Source organism: Ornithodoros turicata, chromosome 7, assembly GCF_037126465.1.
Source record: "Ornithodoros turicata isolate Travis chromosome 7, ASM3712646v1, whole genome shotgun sequence".
Taxonomy (NCBI): domain Eukaryota; kingdom Metazoa; phylum Arthropoda; class Arachnida; order Ixodida; family Argasidae; genus Ornithodoros; species Ornithodoros turicata.
In genome coordinates, this window is record NC_088207.1 from 22,787,873 (window position 1) to 22,806,969 (window position 19,097).

Consider the following 19,097-nt stretch of genomic DNA (forward strand, 5'->3'; position numbering starts at 1 on the left):
AGTGCAGAGGGTATTCCTCTTTGTGACAGTTCACATGACTCTATAAGGCTCACAAAACGGCGTACGCCTCCCATCTTTAACAGATCAGGGGACACAATGATGTAATTCGGGACAACGGTCGGCCACGAGCGTGTCATACAGTTAAATTCTGTCTTGAGAGTCAACTTTAAAAAGAGCACGCATACGACTGTATCCGCGCTAAGGAATACACTATAAAATACAATGCCAGTCCGTCCTTCGAATTTGATATGTCAGACAGTCTTTCTTCTCGCGCCGGCGCAAAAACTCCATTTCTCTTTCCCCCCTTTTTTTTTCCTTTCCCCACGTATGCTGCAAGAGTAAGAAAAGTGCGCAGGCAACAACCCTCGAAAACTACAACAACATCCCTGGCAAGGAGAGCGCAACACAAAACCTGCAAACCGTGCTGTCCAATAACGTCGCGTTTTTCCTCTCTCGACGCTTTTCAGCCAATGAAATCTCGCGCTTTTTACGTATTTATAGTTCCCTATATTGAGCTGGATAACGTTCATCCCTTTTATATAAAGCCTCTTCCCTGTTTTCTTCCCTCCGCACAAAATGCCGAAGAAAAATTGATTTTTTTTCTCTCCCCTATACTGGTCGTCTTTCTGTCGGGTTACGCTTTTATATTTTACTGCCACGGATACATAGAAGGATACATTCCGCGCGCCCTCTAGCCTTAACAACGAGCGTCCACAGCGCAGGCGCGCGCCTCTCGAGAACCTTCCAACACACGATACATATAAAACTCAGCCTTATTGCTTCCAAGCGAGAGAAGGAAAAGTAAACTATAAAATAGCTCGCGAGGAAATTGGGAAAAGAGCGCGAGCCAAAAAAAAAAAAGAAAAGAAAAAGAAGAAGTAAAAACGAGGCGCAATTTGAGTTGGGAGCCTTTCTTGCTCTCCATCACGACGCTTCAAAAACATCTTTCCCCTCCCCCCCCCCTCCCCCAAGGTGGTGGAAAAAGGGGGAGGGAGGGACAGATGATCGGCCGGTCGGCGATTTGTGTTTGGCGAAGCGATGCCTCCGGCGCTTATTTTAGCGGGACTCATCCGGTTCACTTCAATTTCACAGATGTGGATGCATGTTGGGCGAAGAGATGGATTTTGGGGAAATGAGGAAGGAAGGGGTCTGACGTCCCTCCGGGAGTTGTTCTCCCGTGCGTCGAGATGAGAAGAGGCGGCGTCGGGAATGGAGGTCGAGACGGCAGCCGCATTCGCGCGCGCGTGCGTGCGTGCGTGCGTGCGTGCGCCGCAGTTTTAAAGTTTGGAAAGCGCCGCCCTTGCGTGGTATCGATTGTTTAGAATTGGACCGAGACCACGCCCCTTTTAAAGGAATTAAAATTATGGGATAGTTGGTTATATCGTTTCGTTTTGGAAAGTGAATTTGAAATTCGATTAGGGGAGAGTATAGGTGGTTAAGAAATTTTCTAATTGACAGTGATAAACTGGCTCAATATTTCTCGGTGCGAGTTTGTATACGTACTGATGTGCTCTAAAGACAGAGCGAGGGGTGGTGGAATGTTGAAACAGAACTGCACGCTTGTACGCTCCTGGCCATCCATTATCCCGAATGACATCGCCATCTCCCATGATTTGTTCAAACGCCTTTTTGTGGCACTACGCGTTATGACAAATGTCACAAAAAGGCGTGCACCCCGCGCTTTCCACAAAGCTTGCGTGGTAACGGTATCATTCAGTGCAGTGGTTGGCCCGCAACGTGTTATGGACCTGTATCGGACCAATATTGGGGTGCTTCCTGGGCTATGACCTTAGTTGTCTGTGCACCATAAAAACTGAAATCAAATTTGAATGTGTGTGTGCTTTTTTTTTCTTGTCCGCTGCTACTGTGGCCCCAACTGGGGGCTGGCAGTATGTCGACATAAATAAAAAATACAATGTATAAACAAGGCGATTTCATTAGTAACATGCTAAATGGCGCCTGTTACACAGCAAGGTTTGGCAATGTTACCAGAATTTTAATTTTTCTCCTACAACCAGAGTGATACACCACGCTTTACGCATGAATGCCAATTGATAAATGAAACGATGGTTCTTCGTCCGCAACGTGCCGCTCCTTGTGCGTATACTGAAAATGTCACTCTTGGAAATGAATTTCACCGCATAGCACGCTCCTAACCAACCATCATCTCAAATGATATCGTTATCGTTGAAAACGGGAGGTGTACGCCTTTTTAGCGCGACAATTATGAACAGCATAAGTGTCACAAAAAGGCGTACGCCTCCCGTTCTCAACACATCGAGGATGATAACGGTATCATTCGATATGATGGTTGGCTACACTCTTAGAAATGAACTTCACCGCAGAGCATGCCTCTAGCCAACCATCATCTCGAACGATATTGTTACCTGCGTTGATTTGTCGAAAACGGGAGGCGTATGCCTTTGTTGTGACAATTATGAACAGTATAAGTGTCACAAAAAAGGCGTACGCCTCCCGTTTCCAACAAATCAGGACAGAGAACGATATCAAATTGAGATGATAGTGGGCTAGGAGCGTGCATTCAGCAGAAGAGCAGCATGCAGTTCATTTTTTAAAGTGTGTAGGAGCGTGCTATGCGATGAAATTCATTTTTAAGAGTGAGCGCTGTTCTTCAGAATTGCAATGGCTAGAATTCTGTACAATGCGAGCAACGGTTGAATTTGCAGCGGAGTGCAGTAACAAATGCTGCAACAAAGGAATCGAATTCATAACACGTAGATAGAGCCTTTTTTTATTTCTACCTATGATCGTCGGCGCTGCGCACTGTGCGGAATTCATTCAAAACGACACTATATAAGTTTGTCCGCATGTTTTGCTGTTTCGTTTTTCTCTTTTGAGTTCTGTTTTTCCATCCACTTGAAACTAATATCTTATATGATTCCCGTTACGGCTGAAAATGAATCCAAATTTATTCCGCGTTCAGTTGAAAACGCGACTATATTACGCATTCCGTATCAAGTGAGTTCGATAAGGAATATGTTGTTGCCTTCTAATTTTGCGGGCCAGGCGTGTCGAATTTGTTCAGGGAGAGTGGACGGTACCCCACATTGAGGCGATCAATGTGTAGTTGCCTGCGTGGTACTACGCGTGGCCAGCACAATACACGGACTCATTCTGGAATTCGACTCTGTTACGTACCCTCACCTTCCCAAGCACACGTTTCGACAACTACCCCTATACTTGACGTATACTCTGCACCTCTACCTCTACAACTACCTCATTTATGCAGCAATGTTACTTGTCACATAGAAAACACACTTCACACACTGTCACACTTTCCACGTATCAGGGGGGGATGACCGTTCCGTTCGGTGCAATGGTTGAACTTCATCGTGTTATGTGGAGAAGTTATCGCAGTGATATATGTACGCCGAGAAAAGTGATTTGCTTTCATTCCATACCCGCGTCGTCTGTGACTTTCCAACGGAGTCTTTAAAGTGTACTCATAAAACAGAACCTTAAAACCTTAAAACAGAACACGTAGGCTGCGCAAGGCACGTCGGGAACTGTCGTCTGCTTCCGTCGTTGTACCGCTGCCGGCAGAACCACCTACTGGCACACATCCTGTAGTCGGTATGATTTTTTACCTTGTCTTCATGAATTGTTGTAATAGAAAAAGGTGATAATGTTTATATTCATCAGATTCAGTAAGTAAATTAAAAATTATATAGCACAGTGCAGTTTGTGTTATTATTTCGTTGTGGTCACCGTGTTTACTTGGCCTCACACCGACTGGCAGTTGAAACTGATTTTCGAGAAACTTACATGAGAATGTACATCTGCAGCGTAAAATCAACGTAGTCTGTGGATTTTTTTTTTTTTTTTTTTTTTTGTCACGAAATTCCCGCTTCACCGTGTCTGTTTTCGTCGCCATTTTGGGCTGGCAGTAAGGTGTCATGGCGACCTCCGTGGTAAAAAGCAAACCAATCAGAGGCGCGGAACTGTGATTGACAGGTCGAGCCTCTTTTTGGGACTCTTCCCAATGGCCGGACTCGATTCTAATATACGGCTCTGTGCACAGGGTGACTCAACAAGGTGACGAGCGACAAGTGGTACATGAATGATAACAGTAGCGAAGCAACGTCTTCACCTGCTCACTGTTCCATCACGTACTCGCAGTCAGCTCGTCCGTGACGCTCAGGCGTTCGGTCACGGTGTCTTAACTTCTATTCTTAAACGTCCGTGGACAACCGTCTCGCTATCGCAACAGGTGTCGGCGTGTTCTTGCAAAAGGCAAACAGAAAGCTAGGACATTCTATCTTTCAAATTTTCCGTTTCGTCAGCGGTCTAATTTATGTTTCTGTCTACGTGTCCAGCGATCCTTAAGAGCCGATGGAAGACCGCAGCGCAATCGACAACGCTCTTTCCAAGGGGTCATATGCTGATATAGAGAACGGTCGGTCTCCAAGCCATAGCATGATTCTTAGGAAGTGGCTCCATAATAGTAGGACAAGTCCTCATAAAATAAAATAAACCTGCAGATGTGCGTCATTGCTTATTAATTCAGTGGTCTCCGGGCATGTACGTACTTACACACGGGAACGAAGGCGGATGAGATGGATAATGCAAATTGCATGCCTATACAGCAAAGTCGACCCTCGTCTATCCGGTACTTGCCGCTTCCAGCCAAAATGGGGAGTTTTAGGGGATCGCAAACGCACTTCGAGTCCAACTTCGTATCGCCGTCAGTGAATCTGGTATCAGCGACGTGACGTCAGCCACTCCGAAGGAATCCTGCGATACGCTTTTCATATTATCGGAAACGTTATCGTGAAACTTCTATGCTCTCCTAAAACTCGCTAATGTCCAGGTAGCCGCGGATCGCGATAAATTCTTTTCGAGAGCAGACCAGTCACTAGTCGGTAGAGAATGACCCCCAATCGAGAATCGAGTCGGAAGAATGACCCCCAATTTCTTCCACCCCTCCGTGCTAAGGATTCTGGGTAAACCACTGCTCCAGCCTCTTCTTCAACGCCCTCACCCTTCACCCTTCGACCACCCTTGTCAACGCCTTGTGATTTTGTGACCGTGTGTGTGATTTTTCAGTTCTTCTTCTTTTTCTTTTCCTTTTCTTCTTCTCTTGAATAGCAAGCCGACCTCCGTCCAGCTGACCTTTCCTTTCTTTTTTTTTTTCTTAATAAATCCCCCCTCTTCTTCCTCTCAGGAAGAGCGACAACGCGGAGCGGCGTCCTATTCGTCTCTTTAAACGATGCGTCCAATCAGCACGGAAGACCGTTTGAGGAAACCAATGAGACGCCGTTCTGAGTTGTCAATCTTTTTTGCAGTCTAATGCCCCTTTATTGTCGTTTTAAAGTCGTTTGCAGAAGACACAAGTAGAACCCGACAGTCGCTCATCCCTTCTTCACGAGATTGATCAACAACAACAACAACAACAACAACAACAACAACATAGATGAATGGATGATGATGATGTGGGATGTTTCCCTGCGTTGAGTGCAGGACCCTACCCCATTCCAAAAAGGTTCACATGAAAGGATGACGAGGGAAGGAAATCCCTAGAGTTCGTGAAGGAGGCCGGTGGCCCTCAGAAAGGAAAGAAGAGCGCCAAGTGCACGGCACTGGTGTCCAGGGTTACTCCATGGGCCGAGAACTTTGCAGATGTTGAATGGCCTCTGATCCAGCATTTCAAGTTGAGATTTAAAGGCCCGTCGCTCGCGTACGTACTGGCTGCAGTCGAGATTGATCAAGAAGAGGATAGACAGATTCACACTTGTGGAACTGCCATCCCCATATTTTTCTTCATCTGCCCAATCAAACCCAATCCAAGAAGAGGAACGCGGCGTCGTGGGCACTCGTAGACTTTACAGGAAGATGTGCTGTGGGCACAGCGAATTGAATTTCTCCCACTTTTTTGTTAAGAGTCCGTGACTTCATCCGGTCAACCACCACGTGACGCCGTGATATGATCGCGTGACGACCCGATAAAGGCACTGCATTTAAACACGTTTGACACAATGACCAAAAGTGCAGATCAGTTTTTCTTGCAGTCAAAACAAATTAAGTCGATTACGCTCATAGATTGAGAAGTTACCTGTCAAAAAGAACTCGTTACAAGTTAAGTTACCGTGTGCAAAATGTAACTAAGTTAATAACGAAGTTCTTCAGCCTGAAATGTAACTCGCAGTTACTGAGTTGCTTAAAAACAAGAACGAGTTACTTCCAAGTTACTTCAGACACAAAATAGTATTACGCAGGTGCAGCGCGCGTGAGCAGTTGAGTTAGATCTTGAGTTGCCTGCGGAGGAGTGCAACACGCTTAGATCGTTTTCGTTTGTGTTCAACGATAGACCTCTCCCTGTTTGTAAACAAATGGCGTCATAGTGTTCGACAGCGCCAAAATTTGGTAGAGTTGAACTACGCTCGAAGCTAGAGGTGAACAAGGTCGCACCCGAATGCCACGGTCTTGAGGGGATTACGATATGGTCCCTTAAAGGGACGCGACCCTCCGTCCTACTTTTCTTTCAATCGGAGGCAGCGAACAAGTGCTCGTTCGTGGAACCCAGCCCTCTCGTTCCGATTTGTTTCCGTTTCAGTCTGTCTACCAATGTCATGATGACGTTTCTCTGGTAGAGGTCTACTGGAACGCTTTGCATCTTACTTCCTGTGGGCGCACAATGGTTCAGATTCATTTCAATGGCAGCAGTTCTTACTTCCTGAATAAAATACTGTCATTGATTGATTATCACGTTTTATGGCAAAAAAATGCCATGAAGAAACCGGAGAGAAAGCAAGAAAATACGTGGCCGTGAGTGAAAAGCGAGTTAAAAGTAACTTGGAACTCAACTTAAGTTACTTTGGCAAAGTTACCTGAAAAAGGAACGAGTTCCTCTGAAAGTTACAACGGCGCAAAAGTACCGAGTTAAGTTACAAGTTACAAAAAAAAAGGAACTTACTTACAGTAACGAGTTACCTCGAACTCTGATTAGCTGCGTGCTGCCCTGAACGTGGACATCTTATCGCACATGTTAAACCGCAAAAGATCTTTAATTTATGATCCGGCAGGGAAGCATCTCATTTAAACTTCGACTTAAAATGTGATGCGCAAAGGCGCCGAAGTGGACACCGTAAAGCTGTCTTTCCCGCCTCAAACGTGCGCGAGAGGCAAAGTGAACTTTACAGGGAGATTCCGTCATTCGGTTGCTCGCTTACTCGAATTCGAATAAAACGGAAGAGCAGTGGCCGAGCCTTTATCTACGCACAGTCAATTCCTAAAAACCTGTACGACATATAGGTTGCTCTCAATCTGAGGCTTGTCCTTCTGTACTTGATGTTAACGTATAAGTCGATTTTTCTTTCTTTCGAGTGTTTTTTTTTTTGTGTGTGTGTGTGTGCGTGGGCGTACTTTAGAGAATTGCCTTAGGAACGTTCCTAGAAGAAGGGTTTGACTTTTAAAATCGTACTCAGCCCACAACGTAACGAAAAACGGTATAGTGACAATACGACAAACAAAACCACCATCAGCTCTCAAAACCTGACTGGTGTGATCGAGCTTCTTAGAGCTACTGAGTTCGTCATTTTTACGGTTCCATATGTGTGTATGCAGTGTTATGATGCAAGTAATACGTGGAAGTATAACCCAGAAAACGCGGTAGTTGAGTTTCGGTTGTGCCGCTTAGAGCACAGTAAAGAACTTTACAGAACAGTTTATAGAAGCCTTTTGGGCAGTTCCGCAACTAAGCATAGGCCGAATATACGAAGGCAGAAAAATAGGCGATGTCAAGTTGCCGGTGGTGAGTAAATCAAAGAGTGATATTAAACGGTAGGAGCGACTTATTTATTTACACATGGTGAAGAAGACCTTCGTGCACTGCACTTCTTCTGGTGAAATATAGGTAGGGGGTGACTTTCTCGGGTTAAATGCCTTTCTCAGATTCGGGGGGTAAAAATCGGGCGCTATTTTTAAATCTGTAATTCGGGGAGAAATCGGGCGATAATTGTGCCTTCGTGTGTTATCGGGTGTTTTCCTTTCTCTTCTTGTCTATTAAGTCCTTTCCTAATCTCTCTTTTTTGTTTTTGTTGTTGTTTTTTGCGGGATCGTGACCTTTCAGCGGTAATCCCGGAAGGCATAGACCGTGTTGACACACATGGGTGTATTTCTGCGAACCTAAGTGACCCATTCTTACATGTGTTACACGTAGCGACCTTATTCGTCTTCAGTGGAAACGTCACTTGAGGATTTCATAGTGACTGGAATTCGGGGAGAAATCGGGTTCAACCCGAATTGGTCGGAGGTCAGTTCGGGAGGGAATAATCGGGCGGAATCGGGTTTAATCCGAAAAAGTCACTCCCTAAATATAGGTCGAATTCAGGCCGAATATACAGAGTTACATTAGAGTTTCGAAGAATCACTTAATCAAAACGCCAATCCAGAAATTTGGTTCTCGAAGTCATCGTCGCAACCCTCTAAGAACCAATACACAAAAGGTGCTTTCTTTTTGAAAGAAAAGCGCTGCACTCGTGCTTAATACACGCGAGGTGCACGACCGAAAGAACGCGAGAGGGTTCCACGCCTTGAACTAGTTGAGGAGGTGCAGGTGAAAAGAATGAACCTAAAGAGCTGGCCCATCTCATGACCCCGCGCTGAACTGCGAAGGCGCTCCGATAGTGAAAGCAGCTGGCAACAATGATACTGTGCGCGTAGCCAGCTTTCGCACGTGTCCTCGGCGGCTCATACAAGTGCCGCACTTAATGTACCGACGTGTCGCAAAAAAAAAAAAAAAAAAATGCTAGTAGTGACTATGGCGAACAACGGCTATGGTCCCCCACACATCATTCCTTGTAGCATCTAGCACACGCATCTTGCAACGTCACCACCTGGAATATGCAGCTTATGGTGATCTAACTTTTTTTGAGGACTAAAAAAAGTTGTTTCAGAAGTTTTCTTGCTTTTTTCGTTCGATTTAGTATCATTCAGGAAAACATGCGCGTTAATGACGACAGACTTGAACATAAGCGCACATTTTGAGGCGCCAAATACGGACAAAAACGAAACCGTCAAAATAAAACGCACACACGTACGAATACCAAACACCTCCAACTAATGAGAAAAAGGCATTCAGGTATACACCCAATATCTACTGTCCCGTGCAAATAACATAACAGTATCAAAATGTACAGCGACGATTACAAACACTACTAATTGCGTTCTCTAGCAATAATATCAAACTTTCTTCGGACGATGCAAATGGGGTACCTACTTATGATAGCCAGTGGACGGCGTCTCGTCGCAATGACTTCCCAGGGTGTCGTCGCCGGGGGAGACAAACACAGCGCGCGAGGCATCGCTAGCGGAGCACGGCACGACGCCAGGGTGGCCATAGTGCCGACTGACCGCCACTCGCACCGCGTTCCAGCTGCACGCTCGGCGGAGCGCCATCTTGGACCGGAAACGCGCTGACCGGATGTGACGTTGCTGCCGTGGGCGGACAAGAGGAGCGTGCGGTTCGCGACCCTGGCGACTTCTACCGGTGCGCTTTTGAAGTGCGTCGGACTGACCATGCCCTGTTGCTCACGTGGACTGGTCATATGTCCAGTAGGTGGAAGCAGCGGTGCTTAAGAGCTAGGTGAGTTTCGCATGTGTAGGATTAATTCCTCTGACTGGTGATACTATCAAGGTTTCCAATGTCAATTAATTTCGATAGATCAATAAGGTCAGCATTACCGCATTATCGATACCGCCGTCGGTTGGCGACTTTCTTATATGACCGGAAGCGAAAACTCGATACGATTTAAAAAACACTTCTGTTTTAGCTCTCTCTTTCTCTCTCTCCCTCTCTCTCTCTCTCTATATATATATATAGATATAGATATATATCATTATATATATATATATATATATATATATATATATATATATATATATATATATATATATATATATATATATATATATATATATATAACGGCAGATATATAACCAGGCAGAACGGTCACTCTATATCAGGGGCCTCAAACACATGTCAAGTTTCTTTCCGCACTGGCCTTAGGCTACATCATGCAGGGCTGCACAGGGACCGACCATTTTTGCCATGTATAAAATACCATTCAAGTACCATGTATACTATGCTCTGAATTCATAGACGTGGCTTGACTTGAAGCCGCATTTGACTTCAGGGCATAGTATACATGGTATTTAATACATGGTTCTGCCTGGTTACAGCTAGTCCTGTCTTAAAGAAAAGGTTGAAAACGCCAAGCCGCAGTGAGACAGACACTTCTGGATTCACAACAACAATTGGGGGCCCTAAATCTAGGAATGAATGTGAATTTGGGTGTGCGAATATTCTGATTTTTCGAATACCAAGTATGTACAAGACGTGACTTGACTTGAGGCCGCATCTTGACTTGTGCAAGTCTGCGCCAAGACCTGTCGTCGTCGCCAAGACGGTTTGCGTCTTTCATGAACCCTCCCGCTGGCTTTATAACTGCGTCTGGTGCGTAAAAGTTTGCACGAAAAATTTGCTTTGCAGTATCAAAATGTGACATTTCTTAGTGTCAGGACTTATAATATGTGCACAGCTGTCATCTGGCAGCAACGCTTGCGCAAAGTCCCTGTAAAACAAATTGATGACGCATCAGATCATGTAAAGCCAAGCCAAGGCAAGATTCTGAGTGTCATGTGGCTTCTCGAAGCTGCCGGCCGTACTGATGCGTTATCCAAGGCGGGGTAGCCCGAGCGCTGACTGGGCATTTTGACTCGCTACGTAAGAATGCCTCAAGCAGAGCAGGGTTTCTGAAGTGCATTAGCGCTCTTCTAATCCGTCTGCAAGTCAAGTCGAGATCAAGTCACATCTACGAATTCAGGAGTTCGGCAGGAGCGGCGTCTTTCTTGTGTATACAGACGGTGTTGTACACAGCTCATAATGGAAGCCCCACTTGACACACCAAGGGACATACTATACTCTGACAACTTCTGTAACACTGTGTTCGCGCCGTCTCTGGACATTATGAACCAGTGAGTGTTTCTCGCTGCGTAACGTCTCCCCGTTTCCTTCCCCATTTTCCCTTTATGCTTTATTACCTGCTCTTCGTCTTTCCTGTTTGTTTGTTTTTCTCTTTTTTCTGGCTCTATTGCTCCACCCACAAACGCATTTTGGAGTAGCCAGTCCTGACTGGGTCGGGACCAGGGGCGGATTTAAGGGTCTGTCATGGGGGGGGGGCGGTCTTAAGGAAATTTCGTGCTTTGCGGCGCAGCATCATCCAGGAGATAGGGTTTTTACATAGGGAACACAGACGTATGGGGGGGGCGGTTGCCCCCCCCCCGCCCCCCCCCCATTAATTCCGCCCCTGGTCGGGACTAACATCTCCCTGTTTGTCTTTCATTTCGAATTCAAGACATACTATAGTGTCACATGTCTTACTCCAAGTTGTGTCAGACGGATAATATTACAAAGGAGAGAGTATAATGATAATATTACATTATAATTTAAAAGTATAATAATGCCTAGCCATGACAGTTTGTAGTTCATGGGCAACAGAAAAATACTTGATGAGAAAAAAATAAAAATTGATTTTAGGGAAAATCTTTCAGGGAACAGCCTCGCAAAGGATGCTGCCCCGACGACAACATATATGGATCGTATTGTTGACTCTATGAGATGAGCCTCAGAAGATAGTGTACTCATCATCCTACACTTTCCCTAACCGTTTATCCTGCTTGTTAACCGTATCCTGCCTATTGCTATTTCTGAGTCAACCACTGAGACAAGTTCTAGAACATTGCCACATTGCTATCGCACCAAAACTCCAGAAAAATAATATACCGCAAATACTCGTATACTCCTCGCAAAATGCCCGAGCCTCTTTCTCCCGGCAGTCAAGTATAGAAGTGTGCACGCGCAAATTTCGTTATTTAAAGAAACAAAAACACGCTGCCGTAAACCACTCCTTCTATACCCCAAGGTACATACGTGCTGAAATAATCTTTTAAAAAATCTTTAGTGCTTTCAGTCAAGCGTCCTGGAACAGCTGGTCGCACCGGTGCGATCTACGTTTCCATTTTTTTTCTTTCTATTTCTATTCTATTCTAGTGTACATCTCGAGTAGAGTGGCATACAAAGCCTACGGTATCATTCTGTGCAGCGGTTGGTTGGAGTTGGAGTTGGAATTAAAAAGAAAAATATGGAGATGGTGGCTCCTACAAAACACAGGAGCCGGCTACTCCAAAACACTTGAAGACAAAGAAAACCAGTAAGTCTAAAAAGTTAGAGGCGCTGCAATGTCCCCAAGAAATGCCATTAAAGCAGCTGTCACACGCTGTCTAAGATCCCTCGGCCATTCTCCTTCGCTAAGCTTCCCTAAGTCTAGAGGACGGTGGTCCTAGAGCGGTTGGTCTTGGGCATGCTATCAGTTGAAACTCTGCTTCTCACAACAACACCAGCACCACCACAACCACCTGTTTTTAGAGTGTACGGAGAAAAGACTACAGAACTCAATTTGATACCAGGCCCATCTGTATGTCTCTCCATTGTGAACGGAACTGAACTAGGCAGGAAAAAAAAAAAGAAGGAAACTTCTCCTCAATAACCTACCGAAACCCTACGTTGCACACAACGCAAACTCGCGGTGTCCCTCGTCCAATTGCCATCCAACTGGCATCCTTCGTGATCTTTTGGATTGGATTTGAAGAAATAATATGGAGATCGCTATCTTTTGTAATCGATACGTGGCCATGACTTTCTTGACGGGAACACTGTTCAACAGCAACTGCTCAACCGGTAATCGAGAGATGCGTGGTTCAAATCCCACCGCTGTCTGGCTTTGTCGACGACTGCCATATTTCAGCACTGTTCACGACACAGCGTCTTGGCAATCGATCGTACCTCAGCGTCCGACAGAAACACACATGCGCTGCCGGGAAGATCTCGGCTATCGATTGTCTCATACTAGCTTTCTTACTCTTCATATCCTTTTTCGGCAAGCAGTGAGCAAATATGCAGCGCAGCAGTTCTCTCGGGTGACATGTAATACGTGAGTCTGATCCTCTTTTCTTGCCGTTCCAGAGAGTGCTCTGATTGGACGCTGGCACGGTTGGGGGATTTTAGTTGGGGGATCCGAATCTCGGTGTGTGCTGTGCTGTCTGGGGTTCTTCCTGGGTTTTCCTCAGACGCTTTCAGACATACGTCGGCACAGTTCCCTTAAAAGTCGGCCCAGGACGCACATTCCCCCAGGGCGTCAGTCGTGACGTTGCCCACCTCTGTGAGGCCGACAACGGCGAGCCCTTTCACCAGCACCACCACCACCACCAGCTGGGCTGTAGGGTCGACAAGGGCGAGCTGTTTCAGAGGCACCACCACCACCGCCACCACCAGCTGGTCACAGCGAGATGACCAGGGTTTGAATCCGGGTACCGGCCGTGTTGTCTAAGTGTTGTTTCTCCTGGCATTTTCTCAGACACTGACAGACAAATGTCAGCACAATTCTAGACGAAGTCGGCTCAGGAGTCGTCAGGCATCCTGCAGCTGGAACCAAGCAACTAACCAAACCGACCGACGAACAAAAAGTCGTACCCTAAAAGGAGATTTCGTTCCTGCTCCTCTACACTCTTGAAACAGAACTTCGCCACATAGCACGGAGAAGGCTAACTGTTGTGTCGACGCAAGGACGAGAAGGAGGATGGACAGGTACGGAAAGAAGTTGCTCGCGCAGAGCAGACCGGAACATTCGTGGAATCCCGTTTCGGGCATTAGTCCAGGACAGTTGCTTCTCATGTCAATAAAGACGTAACACTTTGGTGCAGTCTACTACGATGAACACATATCCCCCATCAATACTTCTACCACACCTTGGCGAACCGGCCACTCGCTGGGAGGAGTGGATACAGCTCTTCGCCACCTACATGGAAGCATGCGGTGGAACGGGATATGCGTCTACGCGTAAGAAGTCTATTCTACTAAACTGTCTTGCAGTGGAGAGACAACGGGTATTCCGAACTTTATCTGTTACGACAGTCTCCTCGGCCGTCGATGAGTGTGAAGAAGTGTATGCTGTCGCGGTGCAGAGCTTACAGCGCTTCTGCTTGCCAGCCCTAAATAGAACGGTCGAACGATACCGGTTCCGTGCAAGAGCGCAATATCCAGGTGAGTCGATTGATGAATTTGTTACGACGCTGCGAACCCTTAGCACAAACTGCGAGTTTGGGGCCATGGCTGAAGACGTGATTTGTGACCAGTTGGTGGAGAACACAGTCAGGCTGTCAGGGATCGCCCTCTACTAGAGCCCGACCTGACCCTGGACACTGCTCTGACAATTGCAAAGCAAGTGAAGCAAGAACAAAAACAATCGGCTCCCCTAGCTGGTCAGCGACACCACGCTACCGTTTCAGCTGTAGCTCGCCATGAGAAGAAAACGTCGAATGCATGCTATAGATGTGGGTCGACGAAGCACTTTGCGAACAGTCCCAGTCCTGCTAGGAACAAAACTTGCCGGTCAAGTAAGAGGAAAGGACACTTCGAGTCAGTGTGCCGACAGAAGTCCTCAATACAAGCAAGCTCTACTGTCAAAGAGGTGGACGTAGATGTCTATGCAACATCGACGTCCAACACAAAGTCAATTTTCTGCCAAAACAGACTGCGGGCGTTCCTTTACGTCTTCTGGTACACAGGCTCAGCTGTTTCGGCGACAGGACTGCCACTTGTACGTTTTATTTGGTGAGAAAAGGTGCTGCCGTTGCTGGGCATGGATATGTTGCGCACCTTGGACATCGCCATTGTACCTGTTCCGCAGCCTTGTCGGAAAGTGTTGGCGACACCTGCAGCACATGTGCCTCCGTGCCTGACGAAGTACCCTACTCTCTTCCTCGAGGAATTGGAAGCGTTACAAGGTAACGATGAGGACATCGGTGGCACCAGTAGCAAAAACTTCGCCGCCTTCCCTTGGAAGTTCGTGAAAAAGTCTCTGAGGAGCCTCAGAAGCTGGAGCGGTTGGACATTATAGAGCGCATCGATGCCCCTGAATGGGTGTCCCCAATTGTAGCTGTCTGGAAGAAGACTGGAGAGCTTAGACTATGCGTGGACCTTACAAAGCCCAATACAGCCATCGTCATTTATAGCCACCCTTTGCCTGACATGAAGGACATCTTTCATCACCTTGCTGGCGCTTCGTACTATTCAAAAATTGACCTGTCTTCCTCTTATCATCATATGAAGCTTGCCAAAGTCAAGTCGTAATTTAACGGTATTCATTACACACGAGGACCTCTTTCGCTACTAGCGGTCTATGCTTTGGGTCGGCATCAGCGGCTGCTGCATTTCAGAAAATGTTGGCGATGGTCCTAAAGGGTCTAAAATGTGTTCTTTACTACCTCGATGATATCTCGGTATACGGTGCTACTAAGGAGGAGAACAACCTCAGATTGGATCGCGTACTCTTCGCACTGGATGCCGCTGGACTGAGGTTGAACAAGAAGTGTGTCTTTGCCACCCGCGAGTTACAATTTCTTGGATATTCTTTATCGCCGGACGGGTTGAGTCCCCTTCAGTATACATTGGAAGCCATTCGTGATGCGCCATTTCCGCATGACGTTGCATCCTTGCGATCATTTCTTGGCCTTGCTTCGTACAACCTCAAGTTCGTACCGCACTTCGCCAGAGTGGTGGAGCCGCTTAGGCGACTCCTTCGCAAAGAGACACGATTTCTAGGGGCGGAAGAGCAAGAAACTGCATTCAGCAGAGTCAAATCACTCATCCAAGAGTGCGTACCTCTGGCTCTCTTTGATGCTTGGTTTCCTACAATTGGCACAGCGGACGCATCAAGCTTCGGCCTTAGAGCAGTACTGCTGCAGGAGCATCTTGACGGTTAACGTACTCTCTGGTTCGTCTCAAGGGCTATGACAGCGACGGGATACCGATACTCAACTGGGAGAAGGAAGCTTTGGCGTGCTTGTGGGCGTGCGAGAAATGGCACGTATTACTTTTTGGGCGCAAATTCACACTTTGCACGGACCACCAAGCCTTGGTCACGCTTTTGTAAACCCAAGGTACTCGACATCAACCAACGCGCATTGCAAGATCGGTTGCACGTCTCCTTCAGTACAAATACACCATCGAATACAGGAAAGGACAACATAACTTCGTCGCTAACGCCCTGTCACGACTTCCCCTACTTTACAAAGCGGCTACAACCGTGGATGCAGATGAGGATGAGTTAGTGTGGTATGTTCACCAGACACTATCCTGCATCACTATATGCAAGAGCTGCTGCAGGCCATGGACGATGATGTCGTACTTTGTCAAGTTTTAAGTTGCCTGGAGACTGACACTCAACTTGACAAGAAGCAGCAGGAACAACTTTCTCCATATCTCAAACTTCGCGACGAGATCACTTCGGTAGGAGGTATCCGACTCAGGATAATCCCTCCTCCTTCGCTTTGACATCGCTCATCAGTCACATTCGGGGACCGTCCGGACGAAGCAACGTATACGCGAGCGTTATTGGTGGCCTCGTATGGACGTTGAAATTGAGATGTATGTATACGAGACTGTGATATATGTCGTGAAGTGGACAAGACTGCGGCGACACACAAGGGCCCTCTACAACCAATACATTTCCCTTGCGGTCCGTGGTAGCAGTTGGGCATATACGAGGGGTGTTCAAGTCAAACCGGGACTTTTCATTTTTCGCAAAACTAAAATGAACTTACAGGCGAGAAATTAGTTTTATTTTTCAACGTAATCTCCAGCTGCACTAATGCACTTGTCCCACCATTTCACGAGGGCGTGGATGCCATCAGCGTAGAAATCCTTACCGGCGCGTAGCAGCCATGATTGGACCGCATTCTTGACCTCGTCGTCGCAGCTGAAGTGGCGGCCCCCAAGGAACGCCTTGAATGGCCCGAAGAGATGGAAATCGCTGGGGGCGAGGTCTGGACTGTAAGGGGGATGTGGCATCAACTCCCAACCAAGTTCCTGTAAGGTGCGTGTCGTGAGATGCGCGGTATGCGAGCGTGCATTGTCCTGTAGGAGGAGGACTCCTTTGGTGATGAGGCCCGGCCGCTTTTGCTTCAGCGCCTTATGCACATCCCTGAGAACCTGGCGGTAATATGCACTATTGATGGTGGTACCACTGGGCAGAAAATCAACATGAACAACGCCAGCCTTGTCCCAGAAAACCGAGGGTGTTCTCAGGAACTCTGACATTGGGCTCTGAGCCGCCCCGGCCGGGATCGTCCTGCACTGATGTACGGCCGTCTCGGAACCGTTTGCACCACTCGAACGCTTTGCTGCGGCTAAGTGTATCGTGGCCATACTGAGCCTGAAGTCTTCTGTGAATTTCAGATGACTTTACGCCTTCATTCACGAGAAACGTCATGACAATTCGCTGTTCGATATGCGCGCTCACTTCGTTGTCGGCCATCTTGTCCAGCACGTGTCTTCTGGTTTGGACCACCACGTGGTGAACGCGGAGGCCTGTCGCGTGTGAAAGTCACAAAAACGAAGTAGCGCGAGCCATTTGTACACTCAGGAGACAGAAAGTCCCGGTTTGACTTGAACACTCCTCGTATATAGTAGGTCCATTCGACAACCTTCCTGCACGCTGCCGGTTTGCTATCACAGATGTGGACAATTTTAGCAAATGGCCGGAGATGGGATGGCGTTTGTTTCGCTTGTCACCACAGACGTTATTCTTGAGTTTTTAGTGGATATTTTCGTTCGCGAGGGATACCCTGATATTTTGGTTTCGGACCACACGGGCCTCAGTTCGAAGCTTTTCACTTCAAGAATTTTCTTGGCGAGAGGGGTAAACTGCACCGGCAGTCGGCAAAGTAAATTAAGCCAAGTTCCAAGTTACTTTTAATTCGCTTTTCACTCACGTCCACTTATTTTCTTACTTTCTCTTCGGTTCTTTCATGGCATTTTTGCCACAGAACGTGATATTCAATCAATGACAGTGTTCTATTCAGGAAGTAAGAACCGCTGCCATTGAAATGAAGCTGAACCATTGTGCGCCCACATCGAGTAAGATGCAAAGCGTTCGAATTGTTGGACATAAACGAAAACGATCTAAACGTGTTGCACTGCTCCGCAGGTAACTCAAGGTCTAACTCAACTGCTCACGCGCGCTGCACCTGTGTAGTGCTATTTTGTGTCCGAAGTAACTTGGAAGTAACTCGTTCTTTTTTTAAGTAACTCCGTTACTGCGAGTTATATTTCAGGCTGAATAACTTCGCTATTAACTTAGTTACATTTTTCACACGGTAACTTAACTCGTAACGAGTTTTTTCTGACGGGTAACTTCTCAATCTATGAATATACCACCCTGAAGCAAATGGACAGTTGGAACGCTTCAATAGAGTTCTGAAGGCCTTCCTCCAAACGATTTCGCTCACTGGGAGGAATGTTTCTCAAGATGTGAAGGCGTTCCTGAGGATCTACAGGGCTACGCCTCACGCAGCGACGGGGTTATCGCCTTCAGAACTGCTACATCAGAGGAGCATTAAATCGACGTAGACGAGTTCCCGAACCTGGACAAAGATATTCAGATGGAAATGGCTTCACTACGTGAGCGTATCAAGAAGAACCAGGAACAGCCAAAAGCTTATTTCGGCGAACCCATCGGGTGAGGACTCCCGTGTTTCAGACGGGAGACTATGTACACGTCCGTTTACCAGGTCACCGTCTGAAAGGATCCCAGGCGTGTGGTCCGCCCATCGCCATTCAAGAGAAAGTGAGACCCAGCACGTTTGTCTTGGCGGATGGGACGGTGCGGAACGCGTCCAGACTAACCACCTCCGCGGTTGGACAACAGCCTGCCATCTCAGGGGTACCTACTCAAACAAACGTCACCCTTAGGCGTCCGGAAAGGACACGGATGCCACCGGATCGCTTCCAATCATAATGCCACTTTTCAGAGGGAGTGTTGTTTCGATGCATGGACGAGAAGGAAGATGGACAGGTACGGAAAGAAGTTGCTCGCGCAGAGCGGACCGGAACATTCTTTGCATTCCGTTTCGGGCATTAGTCCAGGGCAGTTGTTTCTGATGTCAATAAAGACATGACACTAACCATTGCACAGGATGATACTGATGCACAGGGTGCTCACACACACTGCACAGGATGA

The 19,097-nt window shown here is 47.0% G+C and overlaps 1 protein-coding gene across 2 annotated transcripts in view; it reads right to left on the reverse strand.

Moving 5' to 3' along the window:
• Positions 1–19,097, reverse strand: part of LOC135400341 (protein lin-28 homolog) — a 139,361-nt gene that overhangs the window by 114,109 nt on the left and 6,155 nt on the right. The window contains exon 1 of one of the 2 annotated variants that reach the window (XM_064632174.1): positions 9,239–9,482. The exons of the other annotated variant lie outside the window; for it this stretch is intronic. Within the exon in view, the coding sequence (XP_064488244.1) occupies positions 9,239–9,359 (121 nt within the window). The 5' untranslated portion in view covers positions 9,360–9,482. Of the gene's footprint in view, positions 1–9,238; positions 9,483–19,097 lie in introns of those variants that run through there. 2 annotated transcript variants of the gene reach the window in all.